The sequence below is a fragment of the Argentina silus genome, assembly GCF_951799395.1.
Source record: "Argentina silus genome assembly, chromosome: 8".
Taxonomy (NCBI): Eukaryota; Metazoa; Chordata; class Actinopteri; order Argentiniformes; family Argentinidae; genus Argentina; species Argentina silus.
The window spans coordinates 2,698,227-2,711,983 of NC_139662.1; the positions used below are offsets into that span (position 1 = coordinate 2,698,227).

At 48.1% G+C, this 13,757-nt stretch overlaps 1 protein-coding gene across 1 annotated transcript in view; it reads left to right on the forward strand.

Moving 5' to 3' along the window:
- The window catches only part of lrp1ab (low density lipoprotein receptor-related protein 1Ab), a gene marked incomplete at its 5' end in the record, with an annotated part of 65,251 nt that overhangs the window by 15,456 nt on the left and 36,038 nt on the right, over positions 1 to 13,757 (forward strand). The window contains 11 exons of the mRNA XM_083675944.1: positions 2,705 to 2,824; positions 2,944 to 3,072; positions 3,481 to 3,741; positions 9,405 to 9,567; positions 9,979 to 10,201; positions 11,129 to 11,318; positions 11,462 to 11,602; positions 11,755 to 11,991; positions 12,293 to 12,473; positions 12,732 to 12,954; positions 13,380 to 13,569. Of these exons, the coding sequence (XP_083532070.1) occupies positions 2,705 to 2,824; positions 2,944 to 3,072; positions 3,481 to 3,741; positions 9,405 to 9,567; positions 9,979 to 10,201; positions 11,129 to 11,318; positions 11,462 to 11,602; positions 11,755 to 11,991; positions 12,293 to 12,473; positions 12,732 to 12,954; positions 13,380 to 13,569 (2,058 nt within the window). The remainder of the gene's footprint in view (positions 1 to 2,704; positions 2,825 to 2,943; positions 3,073 to 3,480; positions 3,742 to 9,404; positions 9,568 to 9,978; positions 10,202 to 11,128; positions 11,319 to 11,461; positions 11,603 to 11,754; positions 11,992 to 12,292; positions 12,474 to 12,731; positions 12,955 to 13,379; positions 13,570 to 13,757) is intronic.

Genomic DNA, 13,757 nt, shown 5'->3' on the forward strand with positions numbered 1-13,757 from the left:
GTAGATAGATTAATGTGACAGAGTGATAAGTAGGCTATCTGGTGTTAGCTAAGAGTCTCAGAACAGATTATGGTTGTGGGAGGGGGTGAGGTGGTGTGTGTGTGTGTGTGTGGGGGGGGGGGGGTCTTCTGTATGTCTGAATACAGTCAGGACCCTAACTGTTCCCTGTCCCAGTCTCCTTCGCTCCCCATCATCATCATCAACCCACCATGTTTAGGGCTTGTCAGCTGAAATATTGATCGGAAAGGCCCCAGTACTGGCGGAGGAGGAAGCATCAAATTTGGATATATTTCCTCAGAGCCTGGCTTGGACTGGCTCCAAGAGCACTCAGCATCACTCACCTGTGTCTGTGTGTCTGTGTGTCTGTATGTCTCTGTGCCTGTGTGTGTGTCTGTGTGCACATGCTCAAACATGGCCCAGTATTACACGAGAAAGTAGATAACTCTTCCTTACACTGGCTGTAACAACTCCATGCTTTCTCCAGCTAACTTGCTTTGGAGAGATTTAGCTTAGTGAAGTGCCATCCATGGTGAGGAAACAGGATCAATGGCTTTGACATGCTTGTTGAGCACTCAAGGCCCCAGTGTGTCAGCCATTTAGCCAGGGTTAATGAACAGAGCAAACACACATCACACACTGACAGACTCTGTTGTTGTGGACAGTTGGCTGATGTTGGGACTGTGAAGCCTTGCTTCATGTGTCCTTGTGACCCTGCACCCTAAAGACTAACAAACATTGTTTTAGTGAGTTGAGCATGCCAATCCACCTTTTTAAACTGTGAAACAACCATGTCCTAACACAGAGTGGTTACTGGCTCTCCTCTCCTCTCCTCTCCTCTCCTCTCCTTTCCTCTCCTCTCCTCTTTGTCACAACCACACGGAATGGTATCTGAAGTCAGAACATGTCTGCATGTTGAATTGCTGACTCACTGCCCCCAAGTGTTGTTCTTTGAAACCCACAGAAAAACAAAGTTGTTTAGATTAGAGCAAGACAGAGGACAGGAATTGGACTCTTGGCAATATCTCCTGCTTGTTGTACTACTCCATTGTGAAAGGTAAGAGGTTTGAGGATCGCGAAGAGAGCCGCCCTGGCCTGTTGGTGAGGGTGTATGTTTGGGGTGGCAGAGCCCTGGTTAGCATTGGCACTGTGTGTCTCTGTGTGGCTCAGTGAATGGATTTGATACGGGCCGGAGTGTTTGCCCCGAGACTCTTCCTCTCAGCGCGGACTCAACAAAAGACTCATTGTGGCCCAGAGTGCCACAGGCTTTATGTTACGAGGACCCTTCAGTGGTCCAACCTCCGCTCTGCTCTGGCCAACCTCAACGGACACGCCACTAATGCAGCCATTCACATCCTCAGCGTGTGTGTGTGTGTGTGTGTGTGTGTGTGTGTGTGTGTGTGTGTAGAATCGTACTGTAGTTTCAACATGTCTACAGTACGTCTCAATTTGACTCTTATTTTCAATTCCATTTTAAGCATGATTACTATCAACGGTGATGCTTTTGTAAACACTTTGATGACACTCTGAGTACAGTGCACATCCTTGCGTGTGTCATCTTGGCATGTGTGACTCTTGCTTGGCAGCTACTTGTTGGCAAACTAGAATCCTTTCTCTCCCAGACGGACAGTCATGCTGTGTGGCAACTCCTCTGATACCTGCCAGGTTTATCTCCGCTTCAGAAGTAGACATGTTGGCAAGCTGAAGCCTACATCATGAGGGACATGTGTTATTGGATGATGTTCAGATCAGCATGTACATACAGTATGAACCTGAGGGAGGGAGATGTGATGTTGAGCAGAAATGTATCACTTTTTGAGTGTATGTGTGTGTGTATGTGTGCCCGCCCGCGTGCGTGCGTGCGTGCGTGCGTGCGTGCACACGTGGGTGCACATGCTTTGGCGTGTGGAAGAGAGAGAGAGAGAGTGTCAGAAAGTATACCGTATGTACAACAGATCACTGTGTCCTCCCAGTTATGCAAAGCCAGTGAATTCATTCCAATTGGAATGAACTTGGCCTAATCTGAGTCTTTCCCCAGGTACTGTAGCTTTTTACTAATTTAGAGTGCAAGCTGCTGTATGCAAAATCATCATTCCTAATGTAGCGGGGGGCCTTCTCATTTACATCTACGGCACACTTCCCATCCTATTTATCTGTTGCAGCAGGGGAGGGGGCAGGGGTGACGGGGGGGGGGGGGGGTGCCGATATCCCTCTTTCATTCCCTCTCTAAAGGCTGTGTCCTTGAGTTCCCTCTGGGGGGAAGACGAGGAAGAAGCACTCTATCTTTCTTTGCATCCGAATCACCTCATCTGTCACTGTAGGGCCAAAACACAGCACAACCCTTAATGCCACACACACACACACACACACACACACACACACACACACACACACACACTGTAGAATCAGATAGGATTTAACAGTATGGCTCTGTGAAGATAGCGCTAGGATTAAGATAAGCAAGCTGATCTGCAAACAAGCTTGGTCGCTGTTGACTCATGGAAGCAATTGCTTTACAGGGTCTCCTTTTGAATGTTGTTATTTCTTTTGGGGTTTACCTCTCTTTGGATCAGGGAGTGTGCAGATGACCCAGGAGGCTTGGATGTGTGTGACCCACCTGCTGTTCCCAGTTAGGATTTCCTGTGTTTTGTCTCATTGTGATCTGACCGTGAACTCCTCTGTGTCTCTCTCTCTCTCTCTGTCGTAGAGCTCGCGCCAGGCTGTGCCACCCATGGCTGCCAGGTCAACTGCTCGGTGACACACGTAGGACCCAAGTGCTACTGTAACAGTGGCTATGAGGTCAGCGGGGATGGCAAGACCTGTAAAGGTGAGTGATGCTAGGCTAAGCTAACAGCTTTCTCAATAGGGTTCAATACAGTTTTGTCCCCTGATGTCTTGGGCCTGACTGTGTACTACAGTGCTATCCGTTTGACTGTGCGCCTGCAGATTTCAACGAGTGCAGTGTGTACGGGACGTGCAGTCAGACGTGCACCAACATGGACGGCTCCTACACCTGCAGCTGTGTGGAGGGCTACCTGCTGCAGCCAGACAACCGCTCCTGCAAGGCCAAGAACGGTGAGAACACATACACATGCACTCACAGGCCCTGCATACTTGCCGTAGAGCACTCTCCTTCAAAGATAATACAAACTAGTAATTGGGATTTGATTTGTTTCACTTTTAGTCTGTACTTGAAATCTTGTCATGCTATATTATATTAGGGGAATCAGTTTTGCGTGATTTGACACTCTGTGCTAATATAATAATACTGCTGCAATTGAATTTACAGGGAAAAGATGTCAGAGATATACGACGAATGTGTGACCTTCCTTCCCACTCTTCCCTCTCCCTTCCTCTCTTGCATCTCTCTTTCTCTCTCTCTCTCTCTCTCTCTTTCTCTCTGTCTCGATCTACCTCCATCCTCACCCCCCTCCCCTTTTCATGCATGCCCTACCCCCCCCCCCCCCCCCCTCCCTCTCGTAGTGCCTGTGGACCGCCTACCCCAGCTGCTGATCGCCAACCTCCATGACATCCGCTGTACGTCCCTGAGTGGCTCGGCCGCCAGGCTGCCCACCATCAGCACCAAGCAGACCATGGCCATGGACTTCATCTACGCCCAGGAGACCGTGTGCTGGATCGACGTGGGCGACACGCCTGCCACCACCCAGCTCAAGTGCGCCCGTATTCCTGACCTCAAGGCCGTCACCGACATCAGGACCGTCAACATCTCCCTCAGCCTGCACCGTGAGTGTAGTTCCCTTAACATGCTAGGGAGGAAGTCACGCAACACCTCTCCACCCTCAGAAATCTGCTCATGGCAGCAACAAAAAGTGCAAAGGAGTTGAGAAGCGCTGAGCACAGCATTCTTGTTCTTCTAAAGGTTCCTCTTAAAGAACATGGATTGCCCTGACATGGTGCTAAATCATTCTATGTGCTGTAGGTGTAGCTGACATACAGTAATGTGATACAGACAGAGCTGTATGCTCGCGGGTCTGGTACATGGTCTTGTTGTCACACACACAATAGCCTAACTGTATAGTATGATTTACTGACTCCAGACCAGTACACAAAAATGAAGCTTATGCAGCTGTGTTAGAAATGTATTTTTCCACTGCTGTGTTTGATGCATTACACACGATCCATTCTACCCCACCTCCCATTATTGATTTTGATTGGACAACAGTTAGTGATGGATCTTCCCAGAAAGCCCTGTCCTGCATTTGTACTATAAATCCTCCATGTCCTGGGATGGTGTTGTAAGAGAGAGTGTATCCAGGGAGGTTGAAACCCCAGTATATGCGCCCACCGATCAACAATGCCAAGTGAAATGTCTGGCCTGCAGTTTTTAATGTCCTTACCGCCACAGGCTCTGCAGTAACTCACGCTCTCATCTATTGGGCAATAATGGCATCGCCCCTCCGCCAGAAGAATGCTTATTAAGAGGTGGAAGTCGCTCATATTATGTACACAAGATTTATCACTGATTCTTTAGTCTGACAAGGTTTGTTTTTGTTTGTGCTGCTGACAGTGCTATTACTGTCTGAGAAGAAGTGAATATAGTAATGTAGACGAAACACAAGGTGTGTGTGTGTGTGTGTGTGTGTGTGTGTGTGTGTGTGTGTGTGAGTGTGTGTGTGTGAGTGTGTGTGTGTGTGTGAGTGTGTGTGTGTGTGTGTGACAAGTGTTCCCTTGAGAATAAGCCCCAGGCATGGAAACACAGACATGAAAAAATAAGTTATGAGTTGGGTGTAAGCCTAGAATGTGGGACACTATTTGAGACAGACTAACGACATGATTACGAGTGCTTTAACTCACAGTCACCTCAAATGATGTCAAAGATAAACAGAACTAGTCTGACAGGCTTCACAACACACACACACACACACACACACACACACACACACACACACACACACTCTCTCACAGCACCTGAGGGAGACCGAAGTGAGCTCTGCTCTGCATGTGCAGTCTGTTAGTGGTCATGCAGATGGTATTTACATTCCACAGTCAGGGTCTGTCAGCCTGCACAATTCCAACATTCCTCCCTCTCCAATACAGTTCTGTCAGGACACTGTAGCCTCACACTGCAGCTAGCACAAGGTAGCATACACACACACACACACACACCCACACACACACACACACACACACACACATACACACACACACACACACACACACACACACACAGTAGCCTCACCCATGCTGTAGCCTCACACTGCCCTTCTGACCCACAGCCTATTGTCTCATGAGTGGCATTACTGTACCTACTATACACACTACCAACACAGACTGACACAGCTAAGTGATTTATTAACAGAGATGATGGTAGTGTACTGTGTCAGGGATCACTTGCTTCCCGGGCCTGTATTATCTGAGGGAAATTCCAAATATAGGAATATAAATAACATAAAAGAACCAATAGAGGAGTTTCTCTTGAAGATTTTACTGCATGACTGGGCACTGATTGCCTGCACACTTTGACAAAGCCAAGGAGAAATCAATCTGGCACTAGTCAACATGGAAGTAAGCCTGAGACATTGACTGTCCCAAAGCCTCTTTCAAAGAAGTCAGTTCACTCCACTGCCCTCTTGGCCTCTTTGTGTGTTCATTTTCAAGAGAGAGACCAAACAATGTTTTTTCAGACAAGTCGTCTATGGGAGGGCAGGACAAAAACTCACACCAAAATGATGCAGGTTAGAATTGTTTCCTTTCGTTTTTTCATATTACTGAAGTGTGTAGAAACATTTTGTGCGGTCATTTGATTGTTGTTTGTGTTTAGTCTTTAGTCCTACCCACACGTTGCTAGGGGAAACGGCATGAGAAAGACTCAATCCTAGCCACGCAAACCTATTGTAGCAACAACAACAGTCAGTAACACTAATCTATAACTGTATGGTAATTGGTCAGAAATGTGGGACTGTCACCCTCTCATAAAACCAATAATAAATCAACGGAGTGGCATATATATATAGTATATACAATCTCTGGCTGTCCTCTCTGGTGTGACATATGGGTCCAATCATTATGGTGGATTTGGGCTGCACCAGGACACATACAGGAAGTACACCATGTACTCTGTGTACTGTACTCTATGTACTCTTGGGTGCGACTCAGCTTTCCGTCTTGCTTTAGTCTCAACTGTCAACTCAGATAAAAGAGAAAGGTCACAGACCTTTTTGGTGCTCTGCCCAGTCTGCCCTAATATAGTAGAGCCAGGTGTTTTGCTTGACCGTGTGACCTGACCAAGGAAAACTTAAGTTAGTTAGTTAGTTAGTCTCTGTAGAGTCAGGGCCCATGGTGTTGCAATCCTCTGGTGTCATGGTGGAGTTATAAGCCCTGGATGTTTGGGAGATGAGAGCTCCACATGTGGCATGGTGGTGTGTCTGTTTGTCTCTGTGACTGGGAGAGTGCTGGGCAGATGAACCCCCACCACCACCTCCCAGCACAGCTCTCCAGCAGAGGGTTTCCAGTCTTTCACCAGGAAGTAGCACAACCCCCCTTCACTTTAGGCCACCTCTGACTGAAGCCTAGACAATCAGTGTACGGTCATGGTTGTGATGTCAAGTGCCTGTGGTCAGGCTCCCATTAGTAAACACAAACAACCATTTCCCGTACAGCTTAGCCTCCTGCTGGCTGGACATTGGCCTGTAGTGTTTCTGTATGGGCGTAGCATCAGCCAATAAGTGTCTTCTCATTGTGGAATACCTTCATATAATCTCTAAACTCTCCCCTGTACTCTTGAGAGGTCATGGGGCTATTCTTATAGATGTCACTTTCGTCACTGATAAGCTGTAGGTATGTTACTGCTATGCATTGATAATCGCTGCTCAGCTAAATGTCACCACTGTGTTTTGGAATGGGTGTTGAATAATTGAAAATGCTTCTTTAAATGCCAATTGGTGTTGTGGTGGGTGTAAGTGAGTGACTGGGAGCAGTATTAAAATTAACGGGTGTGTGTGTGTTTGTCTGTGTTGGCAGTGTGAGGGAATGAGTGTGTGCTGTGTTTTCTCTGAGTGGTGTGAGGTGGGTGTTGAGGGCAGGAAGTGGCAGAAGGGTTCCGAGACTCAGGGGGGTGATGAGGGGGTGGGGCTTATATAGCTTTCCCAGCAAACATTCCATTTTACCAGAAATTGAAAGACTTAAAGAGAGACTCTGTTAAGGAGTTTGTTCTCTGAACGCACTTCAGAGAGTTGCACAACACTCCAACTAATCAATGCCTCCTGCAACACACAGCTGGAACTGTTTAGTGTGTGGGGGGAGGAGGTGGATTAAAAAGATACCAATGGGAGTATCACTACTTCTGCTCCTCGCTCCAGACGGCCAAGTTTCCCTTTGTCGAAATCAGTTGTCTTGATTCCATTCCTGTGTTTGGGGAAACAGCTCTGGCTTTGCTCTGTCTCTCTCTCTCTCTCTCTCTCTCCCCCCCTCTCCCTCTTTCTCTATTCATTCTTTTTGTCCTCCTGGGCATGTTTTTATTAGATCCTATATTTACAGTTACCTCCCTGGGAACATGAGATGGTGAATATGCCAGAACCACCACTGATTGTCAATGATTGATTTCCTCTTGGAGTTGCACCAAGAAGTTGAACTGTGTTTGTGAAATATAGCCTGCCTCGCACTTTGCTGGCCGTGCGCTTGCTGATTGTGTTCTTAGGGTGGTGAAACTGGCATGGTTTAACCCAGTATTAATTACATACCCCCGTTGTTTCAACCCCCCCCCCCATCCACCATATCCTCCCGACCCCCCACCCCCACATCGGCCCTCCTTATATTTCAGTGCCAAAGCATCAGTCCCATCTGGAAGCAGAGCAGGCCTTTTGAAGCTGTGTAGACCAGGGGATACATTAGGCCCAAACAGAACCGCTCTGGTTGAGCAGAGCAGCATGATGTACGGCCATTGTTTAGTCATTCAACCCAAAGGCCTGTCTTTGTGAGTGGCCAACCCCAGCCACGGAGGGAGCACTGGGGACAGGCTAACTGCAGGAGACACAGGGTTTGGGGGAGGCAGGGGGGAGGATGGTGGGGGGAACAGAGTGTGGCCCAACATCAAAGTTGTCCTGTGGATTAGCTAGAGAGGGAACTGTGGCCACCGAGGGGGCTTTGTGTGTGTGTGTGTGTGTGTGTGTGTGTGTGTGTGTGTGTGTGTGTGTGTGTGTGTGGTACAGTGTATTAAGAGTCCTCCTCTGAAAGGAAGCGCATTGACAGCTGTTAAAACACAAGGCAGCATAGGAGGCTGTGCACCCTTCCCTCCCACAGCTGAGGTCTCTGTGAGCCCCCCTGCCCATGTCCCCCCGCACTGCGCCCACTCTCTGACAATGAGAGTCTATCTGAGTGCTAAGCGGGATGTCAGCTGGGAGACACAGAGAGAGAAGCCTCCAATATTAACACCGTTAGCATTTCAAACCTAGGCACGAGGCTAGCCCTGTGCTCAGAATGAGGGCTTGAATTCTTTATTCTGGCTAGTTGTAAGACTTCGAGAAAGAGGCCTACCATGAGTCCTCACGGTGGAAAGGAAACTCTTTGTCTCACATTGAGGAGAAATATAACTGAAACAACAAATGCTTTCTATATGCTGCTACTGTATTTCTCTGCCTAACATGTACTCTATGGTTTTGAATAGTATCAATAAGGCAACATGGTATTTCATTTTGAAAGGACTTTATACACACATCTTTATTATTCCCGCAAGTCCTCCATTTGATATGAGTCATCCCGTGGCACATCCTGTGCTAAGCCTAACCATTTCCCCTCTTAAATTCATACTGCAAGTCTTGCCATGTCAGAGTAAACATATTTAAAGGTCATGTCTTTCTGCTGCATGCTGTTTAGTAGTGGCTACTGTGATAACCATCATCCTGTCAGCTTAAAGGTGATAATACAGATAAGCAATGACAGAGATGAAAGCTTCAGTAAGTCATTGACTGACTGGAGGTGTTGATGTTGAAAAGTGTGTGTGTGTGCATGTGCGTGTGTGCGCGTTTGCGTGTGATATGCATGTGTGTGTGTACATGGTTGTGACATTTTTAACGTCTCCAGTCTCCCTCCCCTCCCCTCCCCTGCCCGGTGGGTGGGCTCTGGTAATGGGTTGTGTTTCGGGTCAGCTGCATTGATTGGGGTTCAGCTCTTAGACTGTAATCCCTCACCTCTCCCCCTCTATCTGTCACACTCCCGCCATCCCTCCTTCCCCCCCCCCACCCCCCCCCCACCCCTCTCTCTCTCTTCTTAATCAAACTCAAATGTGATACCAGTTATGGACAAGCCTCTGGAGTAGCCAGCGTAACACCATGACAGGAATTCATCAATAACAATGCTCTCGTTCTATCTTTCTCTCTCTCTCTCTCTGCTTCTCTTTTCTTCTGTTTCACTCTCTCTCTCCCACTCCCTCTTTCTCTCCATTCCTCCAGATGTGGAGCAGATGGCTATCGACTGGTTGACCGGAAACTTCTACTTTGTGGATGACGTGGATGACCGCGTGTTCGTCTGTGACAAGGACGGTCACACTTGTGTAACCCTGCTGGACCAGGAGCTGTACAACCCCAAAGGCATCGCCCTGGACCCTGCCATGGGGTCAGCACTGCCTTCCCCCCTCCCCACACACACACACATACATGCCGGATCCCTCTAGTCAGCTTATTGATTGAGCAATTGCTCTTAGTCAGTCAAAGCACTTCTTCCTCTCAGACACACACACATCACGTGCACATGATCACTTGCTCAATCTCTTGATGAGGCTGAGGCTGACACATCAAAAAAATACTTTTGTGCATCCTGAATTGTTCCTTTTTTCCAAAGTACCACTTCTCCATTTTCTATAGTGTGTCCTAGTGACACTGTATTTGCATGTATTTGTGGGGCACAGATGACTTTCCTTACAAGTAGCATAAATGTGCAAGGTTAAATATAAATAGAGGAAGCACAGCTGTTAAATTTTTTCCACACACTAATGGGTTTTCTATGTCTCTCCCCCTCATGCTATAGGAAGGTGTTCTTCACAGACTATGGACAAACCCCCAAGGTGGAGCGCTGTGACATGGATGGGCAGAACCGTACTAAGCTGGTGGACAGTAAGATTGTGTTCCCTCATGGTATCACCCTGGACCTGGTCAACAGGCTGGTGTACTGGGCCGACGCCTACCTGGACTACATCGAGGTGGTGGACTATGAGGGCAAGAATCGACAAACCATCATCCAGGGCCTGCTGGTGAGCAAATACATGCAGTACACAAGCAGTAGTATATGAATGCACACACACACACACACACACACACACACACACACACACTTGCACAATTACTTCCAGCAGTTGATTCCAGCTGTTCCTGAGTAGCCCTGTGATTGGGCCACATCATGGTCTCCACACTCTTAATTTGCAATCCAGTCTTCATTGACTTCCTGAACCACTCCTGAAATCACCCAGGAATGGTACATTCTTTCTTCAGAACCACTACTCACACAGAACCCAGCCCTTCCATTAGAATCATTCTCTATGTAGGACATATTGCCTTTGCACTTAAACCGTACAGTTTTTCCAAGCAGGGGAATCTCTTGGTCTTGTATGGAGTAACCTCTTTTTATTGCCTTGATTGATGTCATTGTTATAGTCTATGTGATGTTCCCTGGCGTCCCAGGCCTGTCCTTCTCTAGACATATTAGTGTTAGTGGTAGAGTGGCTTAGCTGTTGCCTTTAGTGGACTAATGAAATCAGGGGGCCTCCACACTGCAGGAGGATGTTTAAAGGATCCTGCCTATTCATCTCTCTGACAGTGGAAGAGCTCTATTGCACACACTGGCCCGTATAAAACCAACCCAATTACACAGGAAATAGGGGGATTTGGCCGCTACGCTAACTGCTCAGTGCCAGGTTTACACAGACCTCTCTCTGGCCTGTGCGGTTATGATGGTGGTCATTTGAACTCATCAGATGTTATGGCCAGGCAAGAGCTGGCATTTAGAATGTATGATAATGATTGTATTGAGAGTGACAGATGCAGTGAATGGACTAAGAGGATGGCATGAATACAAGATACGAATAAGATATTGTGTGAAAGTCTAAAATATACACCATGAATACACATATTTTAGCATGGCTTCTCATTTCCATTCCCTTCCTCTGTTGTCCCTCTGTCAGACTGAGCACCTGTACGGCCTGACTGTCTTTGAGAACTACCTGTACGCTACCAACTCAGACGAGGGCAACCTGAACCCCAAGACCAGCGTGATTCGCGTCAACCGCTTCAACAGCTCCGACTTCCATGTGGTGACGCGGGTGGACCGGGGCGCTGCCCTGCATGTGTACCACCAGAGACGCCAGCCTCCAGGTATCTACCCACCCTCAAACGGGCACAGACTGACTGGAAGCATCTATACCTCTATGAATAATAATGCAGCATTGCTTTACCTCTGCCTATCTTGTTTGCCCAATGGTGATCTCTGAGACTCTGTGTCCTCTACCCATGCCCAGTGCGGAGCCACGCGTGCGAGCCAGAGATGGGCAAGCCCGGAGGATGCTCGGACATTTGCCTGCTGGGGAACAGCCACAAGACCCGCACCTGCCGCTGCCGCTCGGGATTCAGCCTGGGCAGCGACGGCAAGTCCTGCAAGAGTGAGTAACAGGCCACACACTGAGCACGCTCAGTACAGTACCAACAGTATCACCATCGAACAACAACACAGTAACGATATGACACATCCACTATGATCCCTCGTACTGTTTCCATGGTGATGAAGTGGGTGGTTTTTCTCCCTGCCCTGCAGAGCCGGAGCATGAGTTGTTCCTGGTGTACGGGAAGGGGCGGCCGGGCATCATCCGTGGCATGGACATGAATGCCAAGGTGCCCGACGAGTACATGATCCCCATAGAGAACCTGATGAACCCCCGGGCCCTGGACTTCCACGCTGCCACAGAGTTCATCTACTTTGCCGACGCCACCAGTTACCACATCGGCCGGCAGAAGATCGACGGCACCGAGAGGGACACCATACTGAAGGACGGTAAGGAATGGAATGACTGGGGGACAACAGTTAGTGGTCCAGTCCTATTGGTTTTAGACCCTGGCTTAGGATACCGTAGGAAACTCTGACTCCTCTATATGCAGTACTCTCTTGAGTTGTGTTTCACTGCCAAGACAGCTCACAGTAGCTCTAAGCATCGGTCGCTACGGAAACCACTCTATTGTTGACTCTTTCATGTTCACATCTCTTTCCCATTATGCAATGTTGTTCAGGTAGGATGAGTTCACACAGGCTTGACCCTTCCTCCCCCTCTCACTCCTTCCTTGCCTCCCTCACTCAGGTATCCACACAGTGGAGGGTATAGCAGTGGACTGGATGGGTGGTAACCTGTACTGGACAGACGACGGGCCCAAGAAGACCATCAGTGTGGCCAGGCTGGAGAAGGCCTCCCAGACCCGCAAGACCCTCATTGAGGGCAAGATGACCCATCCCCGCGGCATCGTGGTGGACCCTCAACATGGGTGAGACACTGGGGGAACAGTGAATGAGACTAGTTAATCAAAGCTCAATGTCTGATCTTGAAAGAATGATATAGATTCAGTATAATACATATACGTTCATATACATTTGAAGGGTTATTGAATATATGTAAAATAGATACGCCTAGATTCCGTATTTGCCCTCCACATGTACCTCTGCTGTGATTTTGAGAGAGAGAGAGAGAGAGAGAGACCACTGTGAGAATGTGTTGAGCTAACAGATAGACCATGTTTTTCCAGATGGATGTATTGGACCGACTGGGAAGAGGACCCAAAGGAGAGCAACCGGGGCAAGATCAAGAAGGCATGGATGGATGGCTCCCACCACCAGGTGTTCCTCACCTCCAAGACGGTGCTGTGGCCCAACGGCCTGAGTCTGGACATCCCCCAGGGCATCCTCTATTGGGTGGATGCCTACTACGACCGCATCGAGATGGTCTACCTCAACACAACTGAGCGCAAGGTAAGCCTGATAGGAATATGTAGGGGTGGGATGCCCAAGGTTGTTCCCACACCCATACATAGCCATGCAATATGTTTCTGTTGATCTTTGTATGAAAGCATAGTCAAGAAAATGTAAAAGTGATATGGTGGCAAGTGGCAACTCTGCTTTGTCTACCAATAGACTTCCTATATATATATTGCGCTTCCTTATCCCAATGGTAAACTTGGGACATTGTTAGGGTTTTTCCTAACCTAGTTTTTCCTGGTTAGGTCATATGCTCAGGAAAAATATTTGGCCTCAAACAAAAGAATTGAAGCTACATGAGTGTATTTGGGACATACGTACATATGCATAGCATTAGTGTTGTGGGGTTGTCCTCCGTGCTGAGAGACACCGTAAAATATGTCTTAAGCTCTATTTAAACCTGTGTCCTCTCTGATCAGGTGGTATATGAGGGCCAGGAACTGAACCATCCCTTTGGCCTCTGCCACTACAAACACTTCCTGTTCTGGAACGAGTACCGTGGTGGCGGCATCTTTAAACTCGACCAGGTCACTAAGACTGTGACCCTGCTCCGGAACGAGAGACCGCCCCTCTTCGAGATCCGAGTGTACGACGGTCAACAACAACAAGGTAGCTTTCCAGCGCACACTCTCTCTCCCACATCTCTCTTTCGTTCTCTCTCATTCACCCTCTCTCTTTGTGTACTCTCTCTCTCTCTCTCTCAGCCTCTAGCATGGTTCATACTTGGCAGAATTTGATGTTGACTTCAATGAGAAGAGATGTTGTGTGTTTTCCTCACGCAATGGAGTGTGAAAGTG